At 41.0% G+C, this 18115-nt stretch overlaps 1 protein-coding gene across 5 annotated transcripts in view; it reads left to right on the forward strand.

Moving 5' to 3' along the window:
- Nucleotides 1-18115, forward strand: part of ALG9 (ALG9 alpha-1,2-mannosyltransferase) — an 86847-nt gene that overhangs the window by 8689 nt on the left and 60043 nt on the right. For all 5 annotated transcript variants that reach the window (XM_030829691.1, XM_030829693.1, XM_003253126.3 and 2 more), the window contains exons 5-8: nucleotides 2283-2371; nucleotides 5195-5330; nucleotides 9188-9275; nucleotides 9439-9544. In XM_030829691.1, the coding sequence (XP_030685551.1) occupies nucleotides 2283-2371; nucleotides 5195-5330; nucleotides 9188-9275; nucleotides 9439-9544 (419 nt within the window). The remainder of the gene's footprint in view (nucleotides 1-2282; nucleotides 2372-5194; nucleotides 5331-9187; nucleotides 9276-9438; nucleotides 9545-18115) is intronic.

Genomic DNA, 18115 nt, shown 5'->3' on the forward strand with positions numbered 1-18115 from the left:
ATTATGGGTGAGAATCAGCAGAAATAACAGTCAACAGAATGTTCACCTGAAAAACTTCATTTATTGGGAAATAGGAATATAATATAAGTATATTTAACATTTTCAAACAAGTAAAAGAACCAACAACATGAACAAGAAACAAGAGATGACCAAATAAATTTTAAAAAAATCAGAACTTATAAGAATCATATAATATGTAATATTATATAATATGAATAATATGTATATAATATTTATATTTAAGACAGTAAATAAACAGCAGATTAGACATTCTGATGAGTAAACTAGTAAGTTGGAAGATTGATTTAAATAAATTACTCAAAATGCAGTACAGAGAGACCAAAAAACAGTAATATAAAGAGGTTAAGAAATGTGTAAGCCACGTCTGGGCGCGGTGGCTCATGCCTGTAATCCCAGCACTTTGGGAGGCCGAGGCAGGTGGATCACTTGAGGTCAGGAGTTCGAGACCAGCCTGGCCAACATGGTGAAACCTCATCTCTACTAAAAATACAAAAGTTAGCCAGGTGTGGTGGCCCCAGCTACTTGGGTGGTAGAGGCATGAGAATCGCTTGAACTCAAGAGACGGAAGTTGCAGTGAGCCAAGATCACACCATTGCACTCTAGCCTCGGCAAGCAAGACTCTCTCTCAAAAAAAAAAAAAAAAAAAGTAAGAAAGAAAGAAATGTGTAAGCCAGAGTTGAAAGAACTAATATACATCTAATCAGATTGTAGAAGGAGATGATAGAATGGGGAGAGGCAATATTCGGGGTATTAATAGCTGAGAATTTTCTAGAAATGTTGGGAAAAAAAGATGCTAATCCATGGATTTAGTAAACCTAACATATCCCAAGCTAGATACATAAAAAATTAGTGTAGTGAAACTGTGTAAAACAATAGAGACAAAGAGAAAGATTTTAAAAGTTGTCAGAACTAATAGAATACCTACAAAGGAGTGTTAGGCAGTTACACTGACAGAAGACTTTTCAACAGCCAGAAGACCAAAAAAGAATATCTTCAAAGTGCTGAGAGAAAATAACTTTCATCCTAAAATTGTATATTAGGTTAAGCCATCTTTTAAGACCAAGAGCTAAATACAGACTTTTCAGTTTAAAAAAAAAGAGAGAAAGGAAAAAAAAAGGAAGAAGCCTGTAATCCCAGTGCTTTAGGAGACTGAGGCAGGAGGATCATTGAGGATTGCTTGAGCCCAGGAATTTGAGATCAGCCTGGGCAACATAGCAAGACCTCATCTCTACAAAAAATTAGCTGGATGTGATGGCACATGCCTGTAGTCACAGTTACTCCTAGCCATTCAGGAGGCTGAGGCAGGAGGTTCCGTTGAACACTGGAGTTCAAGCATACAGTGAGCTATGACCATGCCACTGCACTCCAGCCTGAGCGACAGAGAGTATGACCCTATCTCGGAGTCGGGGGAGGGGCGGAAGAAGGGAAAAAAAAGGAAACCAACCAACCAAAAAAACAGAATTTATAATTAACAGATTCTTAATTGAAATAACTTCTAAAAGAGATACTTAGGAAAAAGCAAAATTATTTCAGAAAGAAGCTCTGAAATGCAGTAAGGAATCTGAGCTAGGAAATGATGAACACGTGGGTATGTCTGAACAAACATCAACTAAGTGAAGCAGTAATAATGCCTAAACACGTTTAATACGTTTAATTTGTGGGGTTCACATCTACAAGAAAGAAGTAGAAGAAGATACGTAATTGCTTACGTTTGAGAAACACTGATTTAACCACTTATTCACATTTTCATCTGTCTCCTAGCCTTTTTTTCTGACAACTACCATTTATTGAACAACTATGTGCCAGGCACTCTCCTAAGCACTTTTCCTTGCATTGTCCTCACAGAAACCTTAACAAGTTTGTGTTATTATCGTTATTTTATGCTTGAGGAATCAGACAGAGACATTATTCAACCAGAGTAGGGTTCCACTGCTAGTAAGTGGCAGAGCCAGAATTTGAATGTGTGCCCACCTGTATCTGAGGTCTATTGTTTTTCACCACATCATTCTATTTTGCACTTGATAGATATAATCTCAGCATGTAAAGAATGCATTTTCTTTTAGGTAGGAAGCTTCTCTTCTGTGTCAGAAATAATAATGTTTGGGTTTCTTATGCACAGTGAATTGCTAACAAACCTGTCAAGGTAGTTTTGTGTTTGACTTTAGATCTTCAGTGTTATCTGTGGTACATGTTTTTCTCCTTTGATATGAAATGTCTATTCCTAATATTCTCAATGCTGATAGTCTTTGCCTTTTTCCTAGGGCTGTGTGCAAGAAGTTTGGGTTGCATGTGAGTCGAATGATGCTAGCCTTCTTGGTTCTCAGCACTGGCATGTTTTGCTCATCATCAGGTAAGTAAAAGGGCAGATGAGGGAATTGCAGGTCATCATCAGGTAAGTAAAAGGGCAGATGAGGGAATTGCAGGTTCACCAATAGTTCACAGTTGCATTTAGAGGAAGCATTTGTCCAAATGTAGGTTATATTTATAGAACATGTCAATAATTTGCAGAGCACTGTTATCTACATTATCTTGACTGACCTTTGTAACAATCCTACCATGTAAGTAAGAAAAATATTTTCTCACTTTTGCAGGTAAGGACATTGAAATGTAGATTAAATGATTTACTAAAAGTCAAAATTCATAAATGGTAGAGCTGATAATCTCACCAGGATGTTTTCTATTCCATTCTTGCATCAACCACCCACTGCCTTTCTTGGCCATTAGTGGAAAGAAAGTAATTCTTTATTTTGTTTAAGGAAGTTATTTGTACATAAAGACCTTGTTGTTGATGGTTCTGTTTTCTACTGATGATACATTATTTGATATGTATTCTATGTGCATCTTCTGCTGGGCTTTCTTTTAATAATAAGCTTCTGGAAATTTAGAATAAAAACGTCACTCTAGAGCATTGGCTTTCAGACTGTGCTGCCATTGAACATTAGTGTTGTATAAGCTGAATCAAGGTGGCCCACTGCCAAACGGTAGTCTATTCCCAGTTCTCCAGAAAAATTAAGTTACTGGATATAATTGTCTCAATTTTAGTTGCTGCTTGTATGTACCAGGATCTCGTATATACACTGCGTATACACAAAAACATAGTATCTGGCACAAAATTATATGCTTACTTTTCCCTTATTGAATATATCAAAATTGATGTTGTTATGCAGAGATGTCAGGGCTGTACTCCAGAGTGACTTTGAGAGCCTGTCCTAAATGCATCTGTGCTCTACCCTCAGATTCCTCTGCTCCCTTTGTCCTCTACACTGCAGCTGGAACCGACAGCTTCGGATGGCATCATTATTATTTGACATTATTGGTAAAGGGCGTACCTCACACGTTTTTTAAGTGGCTTTGCTACTACTTTTTTTTTTTCTTTTCTTTTCTTTTTTTTTTTTTGAGACAGAGTCTCACTCTGTTTGCCCAGGCTGGAGTGCAGTGATGCCATCTCGGCTCATTGCAACCCCCTCCTCCCAGGTTCAAACGATTCTCTTGCCTCAGGCTCCTGAGTAGCTGGGATTACAGGCGTGCACCACCATGCCCAGCTAATTTTTTTATTTTTAATAGAGATGGGGTTTCACCATGTTGGTCAGGCTGGTCTCAAAACTCCTGACCACGTGATCCACCTGCCTCAGCCTCCCAAAGTGCTGGGATTACAGGTGTGAGCCACCACACCTGGCCTCTTTTCTTTTCAAGTGACAAGGTCTTGCTCTTCACCTAGGCAGGTTAGAGTGCAGTGGCACAATCATAGCTCACTGCAGCCTTGAATTCCTGGGCTTTAGCAGTCTTTCCACTACAGCCTCCCAAGTAGCTAGGACTATAGGCATGCATCACCATGCCTGGCTAGTTTTAAAGTTTTTTATAGAGATGGAGTTTCACTGTGTTGCCCAGGCTGGTCTCAAACTCTTAGCCTCAAGCAGTCCCCCCACCTTGGCCTCCCAGAGTACTGAGATTAAAGATATGAGCCACTGTGCCTGGCCTGCTACTCCTACAATTGATCTTTATATGTAGAAAATTCCTGAGAATATCTTTAGTTTTGTAATCTCATTTGAGACACAGATAAATTGAAGGCATCTTTTCATACAGAGCCTCTGAACCCTTTGCTGAGTTTAAAAAAGCCTCACTGTCTATTAATTGTGGTTGTTTTGTAGTTGATACTGATTTTTCTTCCCTACTGATTCAGACTTTCTGCGGCAGAAGAGGCAGATCTGCATTTTTGTTCAGTTACTAGAAACACTTTAATCAATTGTTTCTGTTCCAGAGACCCTGTACTCTGTCGTCTGCTGTATACAACAAGGTTGAGGTAGATGGAACTAATTAGGGGGCTATTTAAAGGCCAGACTATCTGTGTCAGCAGATGGAGAGTGCAAAGCATTGCTGCCATACAATATCTGGCCCTTGAAGAGGCTTTCTAGAATTTCCGGGGCTAGAGGTTAGGACCAGGACAGTCTCAGAAGACCAATGGGATAAGCTTCTTCAGAAGTAAATTGTCAGCAATGGCTCTAAGTCTTTTAAAGCATATTCCCTTCCTGGAAATATAATCATGGGGTGTTGCTGGGGAGCATGGAATTCTATGAATTTTTGATTTGAGGTGTAGGCTGGGACAGGAATTACATGGTTAGAATTGTATAATTGGGTTGGTACCTAAAAAAACAGGAAGGAGAGGCCAGGTACAGTGGTTCACGCCTGTAATCCCAGTACTTTGGGAGGCTGAGGCGGGCAGATCACGAGGTCAGGAGTTCGAGACCAGCCTGGCCAACATGGTGAAGCCCCGTCTCTACTAAAAATACAAAAATTAGCTGGGTGTGGTGGCGCATGCCTGTAATCCCAGCTACTCGGTAGGCGCGGGCAAGAGAATCACTTGAACCAGGCAACCGGAGGTTGCAGTGAGCCGAGATCGCGCCACTGCACTCCAGCTTGGTGATAGAGCAAGACTCCGTCTAAAAAAAAAAAACAACAAAAAAAACAGGAGTGAGAAAAATAAGAGTTGTTGAACTTCATTTTTTTTTTTTAAGAATATCACTTTGCTGTCCTTTCTAATACAGCATTTCCCCAATTATGTACCTGTTTATTGACATTTTACAATGTAGGTAAATTTTTAATCAGTTTTTAATTGATACCTAATTAACCTCGAGCTCTTGTCCTCCTGCTTTTTTTCACTTCTTTACTCTTGCAGCATTCCTTCCTAGTAGCTTCTGTATGTACACTACGCTCGTAGCCATGACTGGATGGTATATGGACAAGACTTCCATTGCTGTGCTGGGAGTAGCAGCTGGGGCTATCTTAGGCTGGCCATTCAGTGCAGCTCTTGGGTAAGAAACTAACAGTTCTTCTCCCACATATCTCTGGGCATATAGTAAATCTTAATGTTGGATTAGCTCCATATTGTCTGCATAGAATCTGAAGTTAATCAATTGGGCTTTCAAAGATTCTGGGAAATGGAAGAATATTTATCTTAGCACTTACTATTATGATTAATTCTAATAAGAATAATGACCATTGAGCATCTGCTATGTGTTAGGCACAGTGAAACCCTTTGTAAACCTTATCTTGAAACCTTACAACAGCTCTGCAGGAGAAATAAAATTATTAGTGCTTTATAAATGAGAAAGTAGACTCTGAGAGTTCGAATAATTTACCTTTAAGATTGTGTTTGCTTTTGAATCCAGGCCTTTTTGACTCTATAGCTGATGTTTTCTCCATGCGGCACCACCCTGTTCTGTGAATTTTTTCACTCACTCGGGTTTGAAATCTGAGTTTCCTCCCGTCTTCCTTCTTTCTTTATTTTTATTTATTTATTCATTTTGAGACGGAGTTTCACTCTTGTTGCCCAGGCTGAAGTGCAATGGCACGATCTTGGCTTATCACAACCTCCGCCTCCCGGGTTCAAGCGATTCTCCTGCCTCAGCCCCCCAAGTAGCTGGGGCTACAGGCGTGCACCACCACACCTGGCTAATTTTGTATTTTTTAGTAGAGATGGGGTTTCTCCATGTTGGTCAGGCTGGTCTTGAACTCCCGACCTCAGGTGATCTGCTCGCCTTAGCCTCCCAAAGTGCTGGGATTACAGGTGTGAGCCACTGCACCTGGCCCAGTCTTCCTTCTTTCTTGCCCCTAGCATCTTTTTTTCCACCAAGCTCCTTGTATACTCTTTGTTCCCACTACTTCTGTTCTAGTGTGTGGTGCCTTAATTTCTTACCTGTACCACAGGTAATTTAGGAAAATATTTTAATCTGATGCTAAGGTTATTTTAGAAGGATTATATCTTTATTGTAAAAAAAAAAAGTAAGTACCAGATTGTATAAGGTAAAAACAATTCCTAATTTTCTTCTCCGCTAGCTCAATCCTCAAAGATAGTCACTGCCAATAGTTTGGTATATATCTTTCTAGAAAAATTATGCTGTGTATATAAATATTTGTATACATACCTATCTACATTCTTAAAACAAATGGAATTATTCTGTATATATAGAGGTATTCTACATATTAAATTCATATAATTGTTTATATTGGTTGCATAACATTCCATGATTTACGTATTGCCTTATTGGTAGACATTTGGTTTTCATTTTTTTCCTGTTACACCCAATGCTTCAGTGAACAATTTTTTTTTTTCTTTTCTTTTTTTTTTTTTTGAGATGGAGTCTTGCTCTGTCACCCAGGCTGGAGTGCATGGCATGATCTTGGCTCACTACAACCTCTGTCTCCCGGGTTCAAGCAATTCTCCTGCCTCAGCCTCCCAGGTAGCTGGGTTTACAGGTGCATGCCACCACACCCAGCTAATTTTTGTATTTTTAGTAGAGATGGGGTTTTACCATATTGGCCAGGCTGGTCTCGAACTCCTGACCTCATGATTCGCCTGTCTCGGCCTCCCAAAGTGTTGGGTTTACAGGTGTGAGCCACCATGTCCGGCCCAGTGAACATTATTATATAGATATCTTTGTGCACTTGTGGAAATTTACCTATGGGGTAAATTTTTATAAGGGGAGTTACTAAGAGAATAGGCCATTTTAACTTTTCTTAATTGCATTTAAAGGCTGGTTTCCTCATCTCCGTTCATTTCTTCTATTCTATTTTGCACATTCTCAGATTTTCATATTCCTCAGGATTGTATCTTAGGCCCTCTTCTGTACTTTCTGCTATCTCTCAGCCATCTTGGTGATTCCCATAGCTTAATGTCTAGTCCAGTTATCTCTCTTGAGCTTCATTCATATATTCCCAGCTGCTTAGTAGATAGCTGCTGAATTCATTATCTTCTCTCCATAGCTGTTCCTTTACTTGTGTTTCTATTCCAGTAAATAGTACTGCTGTCTCCTCAATACTGACCCAGAAACCTGAAAATTGTCTGTGACTCTTCTCTCTTTCCCATCAGTGTTAATTGGTTGTATCTCCTGAATATCTTTTGAATCTGATTACTTGTCTTCACTCCACCTTGTTCCCGGATCACTACACAGCCTCCTAAATGATCTCCTCCTCTCTAGTCTTGACCCCTGTAAATCAGCTCTCCAAACTCCACTAGAATTATATTCCTCAAATGCAGATGGGGTTGTATCACCTCCCTGTTTTAAACTCTGTGGTAGCTTCTCCATTGCTTTATGTCTTGGGGGTTGGCCAACTGGCCTGTTTTTGTATAGCCCAACAACTAAATAGTTTTTATGTTTTTAAAGGGTTTTTAAAAAACAACAAACATACACAGAGGGAGAAGACTATGCCACAGAGAACATATGTGGCCTGCAGAGCCTAAACTATATACTGTCAGGTCCTTTAAATAAAAAGTTTGCCAACCCCTGCCCTGTGGTATCCAAACTCAAAGATAACACACAAAGCCCTGCATGATCTTCCTTTTACTTTTCCAGCTTCTTTTTGTCAGTTCTTCCATTCCTTTCATCCTCTATTTCATCTACATTGAATTTCACTGAGTTCCTCAAATACCTCTTGGGTGCCACATTTCGATGAGTCCACTTTTACCAAGATAAGTGATTTCAGGATCACAATTAGTCAGTTAGCAATTGGTATGCTGTCATTCATTGAATGCTTTGTGCTAGATACTGCTGATATTTTAGAAATTAGACAGTCATGGTTCCTGCCCTTTTGGAACTTAACATTTTAGTAGGAAAGACAGATATTGCACAAGTAATTAAAAGTATGACTTATCAAAGGAGAAATACAGGTGCTATGGAAATGGAAGTAGTTGGGATGACAAAAAATAAAAATGCAAAATTTTATGCGGAATTTACATAACAACATGGAGGTTCAAATCACAGAAGAGGTACTGTGACAGCACATGACATTGCTAAATCAGTGATAGAGATGATGATGCCATATAAATTCAGAGATGGGGCCAGGCGTGGTGGCTCATGCCTGTAATTCCAGCACTTTGGGAGGGCCAGGCAGGCAGATCTCCTGAGGTCAGGAGTTTGAGACCAGCCTGGCCAACATGGTGAAACCCTGTCTCTACTAAAAATACAAAAAAATTATCAGGGTGTGGTGGTGCACACCTGTAGTCCCAGTTACTTGGGAGGCTTAGGCAGGAGAATTGCTTGAACCCAGGAGGTGGCAGTTGCAGTGAGCTGAAATCACACCACTGCACCCAGCCTGGGCGACAGAGTGAGACTCTGTCTCAAAAAAAGAAAAGAAAAAAAAAAATTAGCCGGGGCTGATGGCATGTGCCTGTAGTCCCAGCTGCTCGGGAGGCTGAGGCAGGAGAATGCTGGAACCTAGGAGGTGGAGGTGGTAGTGAGCCAAGATTGCACCACTGCACTCCAGCCTGGGCAATAGAGTGAGACCCTGTCTCAAAAAAACAAAAAAGTCTGTAATAACATTATTACTAAAATCCTAGTAAATCATGGGAGGGAGAGGTTAGTATTTATTTATTTGGCAGGGTGGGTGTAAGACAGTAGGGCACATATACTTATATTTTAAATTTCTATTACTCATAAATGTGTATAAAATGGAATTCATTCCAGCAGCTCAGTAATTCTTTTCTTGTGCATCAGTGGGATACAGAGCACTCTGACAGGTCCTGTAACGACATCCTGTCACGTACCAGGTTTCTTCCCTCACTATAACTGGCAGAGGCATTTTATTCTCAGTTCAGCATGAGGTATGTGTGAATCTGACCTGTCTCTGTCAGTATCTGTTTAACTCCCCACTCTGTTTCTCTGTTAAATAGTTTACCCATTGCCTTTGATTTGCTGGTCATGAAACACAGGTGGAAGAGTTTCTTTCATTGGTCGCTGATGGCCCTCATACTATTTCTGGTGAGTTTTCTTTTTTACTTGCTTTGTCCTAAAGTTGTAATGAAAGCAACTTTGATGTGAAAAAAGGAACATTAGGAGTTTATTCTGTTTTTCATTCTCAGGTTTATCCTATTAGCATTTTGAGAATGTTTCCAGAGCAAAACTATTTTCTGCTCTGTTTTAGGTGCCTGTGGTGGTCATTGACAGCTACTATTATGGGAAGTTGGTGATTGCACCACTCAACATTGTTTTGTATAATGTCTTTACTCCTCATGGACCTGATCTTTATGGTAAGGCTTTGTGAAATTTGGGCAAGTGTTAGGAGATAGCTTAATTTGCCTGAACTTCAACATTTTAATTCAGTTGCCTCATATCATTAGATATAGCATTTCTTTGCTGATATTATCTTTTCCTATTTAAAAATGACATCTGAGTATAGCACAATGATGACACATAGCCATTCAAATATTTCTCCTTGATTAATGTGATATTCCAATACTGGCTGTCTATTTTTCCTGTTTGTTATTTTCACTTTCAGAGTTTTGAGGACTCTGGGTATGCTGTGGCTTTTGATGCTTTTTTTTTTAATTAAAAGTTACTTTTTTCTCTTCTTATTAAAAAATCAGTATGGTAGGAGAAGAAAATGAAAGCATAATACTATCATCTCCATATAACTATTACTAACACCTGGGAGTATACCCCAGACGTTTTTTTTTTTTTTTTGAGTTGGAGTTAGACTCTTGTTGCCCAGGCTGGAGTGCAATGGCGCAATCGTGGCTCCCTGCAACCTCCGCCTCCTGGGTTCAAGCAATTCTCCTGCCTCAGCCTCCCGAATAGCTGGGATTACAGCTATTAGCCCACCACCACGTCTGGCTAATTTTTTTGTATTTTTAGTAGAGACGGGGTTTCTCCATGTTGGCCAGGCTGGTCTTGAACTCCTGACCTCAGGTCGTCCACCCGCCTTGGCCTCCCAAAGTGCTGGGATTACAGGCATGAGCCACCGTGCCCAGCCCAGACATTTTCTATATATACACACATTTGATGTTACTTTTTCTCTTCCCGATTTGCTTTACTTCAATTCCAGCATTTGGGGAGAAAGTTTGGGAAATCTATAGACAAAGTTACAGCGATTGGGGATGGGCTGGGGTCAGCATGGGAGGGTGGGGAAGTTGACTGACCAGCTTAGGGTTAAGGGAGAAAATGGAATGCCTTTAGTCTGGGGATGCAGTTTTCAGTTTACCCCATCTCCACTCCTTCCCTGATGCCTTTCACTCCACCAGCCAGTTTCATTTGGCCCCTGAAGGAATTTGAGTTAGTTACAGTAATGGGCGGCTGAGCTAGAGATCTTTTGGATCAAATCAGCCAACTCAGCAAACATCTCATGAGAGAGGCAGTTTTTTCATTAAAATAATTATAGTTTCTTCAGCCTTAATCTTTTGAGGGTCTTGGAACATTCTGTATAAGTGCTTGCTTTGGGGTTCTGCTATGAAGCAGGTTAAGATTGTATCTATCTGTACCCCTGTCAGTTTAAGTCTTGTCACTAGCCATGTCCATCATTTGCCTGTGCCATTTTGCCAATAGAACCAACAGATTGAATAAGGAGATTTAAAGTAAGAATATGAATGAGGTTTACTTGAGTCTCCTGGAATTTTGGGAATATTATCATTCTAGGTGGCAAGTAATAGGTTAAGATAAGCAGTGCTTTGTTCAGTGGATTGAATTCATAAACGGCACAGTTAGAGAATAATTACTAAGTGAAAGAACTTTAAAAACCTCCTTTATGGCTCTAAGATCCCCAGGGGTGTGAGAAAAGGCCCCAGTACTAAGCTTTTGCCTGTAGATGTCTCCCTTTAGCTAGGGAGAGTTTGCATGTTTGTGATTGCCTCTTGTTTTATTTTACCTGTAAAATTTTATTCTATTTCACAAGACAATAAAAGATGTTAGACCTAGATTGCACAGTAGAAATTGTTTCACAGAGAGCCTATTAGAAACACAATATCTACTCTGTATGGGTGAATAAATTGAGTTAATTTGTGTTAATTTTGAAAAATTGACTTCTCCACCTTTATAATGGGTTACTGATATTCTAACTCTTTATAAAACCTTTTGTGAGAGACTTATGAAAGTGACAGATTTTTTTGTATCCCTCTGGATTGATGAAACTCTGTTTTTGTTTGTTTGTTTGTTTGTTTTTGTTTTTTGTTTTTTTTTTTTTTTTTGAGACGGAGTTTCGCTCTTGTCACCCAGACTGGATGCAGTGGCGTGATCTCTGCTCACTGCAACCTCCCCTCCTGGGTTCAAACAATTCTCCTGCCTCAGCCTCCTGAGTATCTGGAATTATAGGCGCCCGCCACCATGCGCTTCTAATTTTTATATTTTTAGTAGAGAGACGGGGTTTCGCCATGTTGGCCAAGCTGGTTGCCAACTCCTGACCTCAGGTAATGCACCAGTCTCGGCCTCCCAAAGTGCTGGGATTACAAGCGTGAGCCACCACGCCCAGGGATGAAGCTCTTAAATATAGGAATTATCAGGCTGGTAGGGAAAGTAGGAAAGAAGGAATAAATTCTGATTTAAGTTTACAGTGCTAGTTTAACAGTGGGTCAATCAGGAACCCCCGTGGTAGGTTTTGAGATCCAGTAGAGCAGTGGCCAGTCTTTCCTGGGATATTGGCATTTGCTGTTCATTTCAGTCAGCGTTTAACAGGGAAAGAGTCCTTGGGACTTCTTTCTGCCTACTTTAATGAACCTGGGATGGCTTCAGTTCAGATTTTGCTATTTTGGATGTACAGAAACTGATCACTTTCCTGGGGGTAGCAAAAACTTTGTTGAAACAGAGAGAATTGGCATACCAACCATAAACAGGACTGATACAGTGCTGCAGTCAGCCAGACTTTAGGGAGTTGTTCCTTGATGGCAGGATTTGTGTGCCTTTACCTCATCTTTGAATTTGGTAAAAAAAAAAGTTTTTTGTCTGATTTCTATTCTTTTTCTTTTCTTTTTTTTTTTTTGAGACAGTATCTCGCTGTGTCACCCAGGCTGGAGTGCAGTGGTGTGATCTCTGCTCACCGCAACCTCTGCCTCCTGGATTCAAGCTATTTGCCTGCCTCAGCTTCCTGAGTAGCTGGGATTACAGGCACCCACCACCATGCCTGGCTAATTTTTGTATTTTTAGTAGAGACAGGGATTTCACCATGTTGGCCAGGCTGCTCTCGAACTCCTGACCTCAAGTGATCCACCTGCTTCAGCTTCCCAAAGTGCTGGGATTACAGGCATGAGCCACCATACCTGGCCTGATTTCCATTCTTTTAGAGTATTAACTCCTTTTTGGTTTAGGAGGCCTGCAGAGAGAATACTTCTTCCATCTTAGGAGTAGGAATTCCTTGTATATTCCAGACTTACAGTAAAGATCTGACAAGAATAAATGAACGGATGAATTCTGGGGTATCCATTGGGTTACATTAGTGTGTCATTTACTATTGTATCCTAGAATCGCTTTAGTTAGACCTGTTGTGGTGCTAGCTTGAGATTTTCTTGATACCAAATGAGAATAATAGATATAAATAAAATACTTTTTAAATCAAAAAGTACTTCATAATTGTCAGCTAATTTTATTATAATTGGTGAGGCCATTCAGTATATATAAAAGACTTGTATTTTTCTAGATGTTTTGAGGCAGTAAAATTGTCAGACACCGAGATAGCATGTCTTTTGTATTGGAAATGCTAGCTCTTTTCACTTTATTACATGTTGGGCACTATTTGGCATTGTTTTGGCTGTTTTACAAGAGTCTCCTGCTCCAGGTGCCTCATTAGCTATGTTAAGCACACAGTTTCTTATCTGAAAATTAAAAATGCATTGTGCTATATACACCGTAGAATACTATGCACCCATAAAAAGGAACAAGATAATGTCCTTTGCAGGGACATGGAACTGAAAGCCATTATCCTCAGCAAACTAACACAGGAGCAGAAAACCAAACACGACATGTTCTCACTTATAAATGGGAGCTGAACCATGAGAACACATGGACACAGGGAGGGGAACAACATACACTAGGGCCTGTGGAGGGGGACGGAGGGAGGGAGAGAGCATCAGAATAATAGCTAATGCATGCTGGGCTTAATATCTAGGTGATAGGTTGGTCTGTGCAGCAAACCACCATGGCTCAAGTTCACCTGTGTAACAAACCTGCAGATCCTGCACATGTACCCCAGAACTTAAAATAAAAAAAATTTAAAAACAGGAAAAAAATGCATTGTGCTGATAGTTTTTGCATACATCTCTTAGTGCTATTTCTCATGTATAAGAACATACTAAGCCTATTAATATTTCTTGACTGGATGGACAAATGGACTTCAGTTAAAGAAATGTTGAAGGTCAGGTGCGGTGGTTCACGCCTGTAATCCCAGCACTTTGGGAGGCTGAGATGGGCGGATCACTTGAGGCCAGGAGCTCGAGACCAGCCTGGCCAACATGGTGAAACCCCATCTCTACTAAAAATACAAAAATTAGCTGGGCGTGGTGGTGCATGCCTTTAATCCCCAGCTACTCGGGAGGCTGAGGCACAAGAATTGCTTGAACCCGGGAGGCAGAGGCTGCAGTGAGTCAAAACTGCACCACTGCACTCCAGCCTGGGCGACAGAGGGAGACCCTGTCTCAAAAAAAAAAAAAAAAGGCCGGGCGCGGTGGCTCACGCCTGTAATCCCAGCACTTTGGGAGGCCGAGGCGGGCGGATCATGAGGTCAGGAGATCGAGACCATGGTGAAACCCCGTCTCTACTAAAAATACAAAAAAAATTAGCTGGGCGCAGTGGCGGGCGCCTGTAGTCCCAGCTACTCGGGAGGCTGAGGCGGGAGAATGGCGTGAACCTGGGAGGCGGAGCTTGTAGTGAGCCGAGATTGCGCCACTGCACTCCAGCCTGGGCGACAGAGCGAGACTCCGTCTCAAAAAAAAAAAAAAAAAAAAGAAAGAAACATTGAATAAATTGCTTCTGAGCGTTAATCTTGTTTCCTCATAGTACTTACTATCTAATTAGGCTGCAGACACACAAATAGATAATTACAGGACAGTGTCTTATGTGCTACAGGGGAAAGATAGGGAATCATAGGAGCAAGTCCCTCTGTTGGTGTCAAGAAGGGTGTGGCTCTTGAGCTGAGCCTGGAAGGAAGAGTAGGAGTGCCCTTAGTAAATGCTAGGGGGGTACATTTCTGACAAATGGAATGTCTAATATCGGGACTGCTGAAGCAAAAAGACTGAATATCGAGTTCTTTATAAAAACTTATTTTTACAGCATTGGTTGGATTTTAGGTAGAAACTATTCAGACATGAGTAAGATGATTTCAATCACTCCATAGTGGTTATAATCGTATAAATATTTACCCTCTCTATTGTTCCTGGTTTTCTTTTCTTTCTTTCTTTTTTTTTTTTTTGAGATGGAGTTTTGCTCTTGTTGCCCAGGCTGGAGTGCAGTGGGGTGACCTCGACTCCCCGCAACCTCTGCCTCCTGGGTTCAAGCAATTCTCTTGCCTCAGCCTCCCGAGTAGCTGGGATTACAAGCATGTGCCACCATGCCTGGCTAATTTTTAGTAGAGATGGGGTTTCTCCATGTTGGTCAGGCTGGTCACGAACTGTTCCTGGTTTTCTTCTTTTTTTTTTTTTTTTGAGACAGAGTCTTGCTGTCGCCCAGGCTGGAGTGCAGTGGTGCGATCTCGGCTCACTGCAGGCTCCGCCCCCGGGGTTCACGCCATTCTCCTGCCTCAGCCTCCCGAGTAGCTGGGACTACAGGCGCCCGCCACCTCGCCTGGCTAATTTTTTGTATTTTTAGTAGAGACAGGGTTTCACTGTGTTAGCCAGGCTGGTCTCGATCTCCTGACCTTGTGATCCGCCCGCCTTGGCCTCCCAAAGTGCTGGGATTACAGGCGTGAGCCACCGCGCCCAGCCTGTGTTCCTGGTTTTCAAAGGGACCTTTCTACACTTTCCTGGCTAGGTAGCATGTATTAGTGAGACATTCTAGACTTGAGCTGACACCTTTCATTTGAAGCTGGGGGAAATAAAGGGAGTACATTTTGAAAGATATTAATTACAATATCTTCTGATTATTGAATGCCTACTATGTGTCAGAAGTTATTCACATACCATCTTCTTTCTCTCAAAAAACTCTCAGACAGGCCTTATTTATCTGTATTCCTGGATGAAGAAACTGAGGTTGAGATGATGAGGAATATGCCACATAGTTAAAAAAGTAGCAAAAGTGGGATAAGAGTCTAGTGTTGTCTGACTTCGAAGCCCGTGTTCTTTGCATTGAAAACAAGATCCTTAGCAAAACCCTGGAGTTTGGCTACTGAGACTTTACCAGAGAATAAGCTTACTAAAGCAGAGAGCATGAGTTGAGGCTGGGAGAAGATAGGATCCAATCTATAGAATAGGTGGAAAATTATACCTTTGAAGGTTTGTGCATTTTGGCTTGGAAAGTGATCAGGAGCCCCTAGCGAGCTTGAGTGGCAGAGTGACATGCACACTGGCAAGTTCTCTTTTACATGGGAGTGCTGTACCAGACCCTTTTGTTGAAGAAAGAAGGAGTGTTTGGATAAGGTAAAGAACACTTGGCACTTAGAAAATTTAGAATAGGATAGACTAGAATTGCGAAGTCTTGGGCAAAACATCTCTGTGGGGTCAGAGATCAAGAGGTGAAATTTAGTGTTGCAGAAAAGAAAGTGATTGGTCTTGGCACTGATTTTGCCCCTCATAACATTTCAAGTTCTCAGATGTTGATGTTGGCAAGTATTTTTGTCTGGTGAGTGAAGAGTGGTGCTCTCTGCTGAGGAGTGCACAGGCCTGGAGAAGGCATGGGAATACACTTACAGGAAATGCTCTTGCCTCAGAAAGAACAGTGAGTCTGTTCAGGTTGCTACTTTGCAGCTTAGGACAGGATCCCATTGCCTGTTTTTGTGTTTTATCAACATCTGTCTGATCACTGGATGGAAAGTTTCAGACGATACCCGCAAATGCCCTCTGTTGGGAGGCCCACAGGTTTCCATAATTGCAGTGGCAGAGGAAGAAGCCCCAGTGGGGTCTTATCAGTCCTGCTTAGAATTCACTGCCAGCCAGAACTGTTCTAGAGCCTTTCCTCTTTTGTTAATCATTTCTCTTGAACTTAGTGGCTTTTCCCTCTCGGTGGTACAAATTTGACATTTATAAGGATGACTTACTATGATTGAGTTCCTACAGTTCTATAAAATTATAACTTTGGGAAGTAGTTCTCCTTCATTCAGTCTATGGAGCAGTAAACACTATCCCTTCTTTTAGCTTCTTTGAAAGCTTCCCTTAGCTCATTTGATTGAAAGGACTTGAGGCACTTTCCATAAAGAGGAGGATGGGTGAGTCACTCCCTGCAGAGACCCTGCTGCCAGCTTTCCTTCACCTAAACATCTTGCACCAGTTCAGCGTTTAGCTTGTCATTCTGACGTGGTTTTTTGCATAGTTCAGCTCTGATGTTTTCTGAGCAGCAGCATTGAATATCTCCCTGGAAAGAGATAAAAGTTTATACCCTTTTCTTTCTTAAGGCAGATGTGTCATCAAGCAGGGGAGGACTCTGGCTGATAGAAGTCACTCTTTTTGTTCCCTTTTGCCCTTGTTTTTACGACTGTTGACACTTGAACCTTCTTCACTGTTGGCTTATCCCCCAATTTTTGCCCCATCTTTCAGGGAAATAACAATCTATTATGAAATGTTCACAGCCTAGTTGGAAACTTGATTTATGAGCTCTGAATACATAAAAATGATTGCATTTACCAGCTTAATACTTTCATTTTCCTCATCTCAGAGTACAGTATACCTAGATAAAAAGATAGCTGTAACAGGAGGGTATAGTAAATTGTGTTAGAGACAAATATTTTCTGGAAGCTAAAGTGCTTTCCTGAAAAAAACAGTCTATATTTGCAAATATCAAAGAGACAAGTGGCTTTTTCCTATTGGTGCTTAACATCTGTAATAGATAATAGAAAGGATAACCCCCTTTCTGTCTGGTCACTCTATGGTTTTTCTTCACAAGCTCAGATTTCCAGAATCCTGTTAAGAAAAAGGTGAGTCAGAGGTTGCTAGCACTGCCTCCGCACTGGTGGTCAGGAGAGGATTGTGCAAAAGCTTACCTCTCCGGAAATTGGATCCTAAAGGACTCAGTTTAAAAAATATGTTGTTATTCTAATTAAGATTCAGAAAAGACATTTTTGATTTGAAAATAAAACCATCTATTAGTTTTCTATAACCCAAACGCATGTTTGTAAAGAATACAAGATTAAAATGTCCCTAATGAACTGGGCCTGGAATAGGACCTCTGTTCATGAATAATCTCTATCATTGTATTGAGACAGGAAGGAGTGAGCTTCCCCCAAAGGTGACACACAGTTGAACTTGAACTTTTCCTTAGTGTAACCTCCCTCCCTCTTCTCCCCTAAATGTTTCTAGCATTTTGGGTTTGGTTTCTAATCTTATTTTGCTGTGCAAGCTGCAAGAATGTCAGGTTTTTCTGACTATTCCTCTGCCTTCTGATTACCCTTTTAAGCAATGCTGATTGCAGGAAATTGCTATGGTGCAAGGCGGGTGTCACAACACACAGTGATTAAAACCCGCATGTGTCATTCACTGCTTGATTGAAGTAATCATACAGAGGGGAAAAGCAGATGAAAAACCTGCTAAATGTGCAGAGGGGGTCTATTTCTCATCATTTGGGTGTAAGGATTTTGAGTTAAAGAATAAAAAATAGTGTGAGTAAGGCTTGTGTTTTTAGTGATTTTGCTTCATTCTGAATCCTTAAAGCTTCTCAGCAAGGCCTGGGTCTCTGAACATGATCTAAGAAAAATGGGT

Source organism: Nomascus leucogenys, chromosome 15 (genome assembly GCF_006542625.1).
Source record: "Nomascus leucogenys isolate Asia chromosome 15, Asia_NLE_v1, whole genome shotgun sequence".
NCBI lineage: Eukaryota > Metazoa > Chordata > Mammalia > Primates > Hylobatidae > Nomascus > Nomascus leucogenys.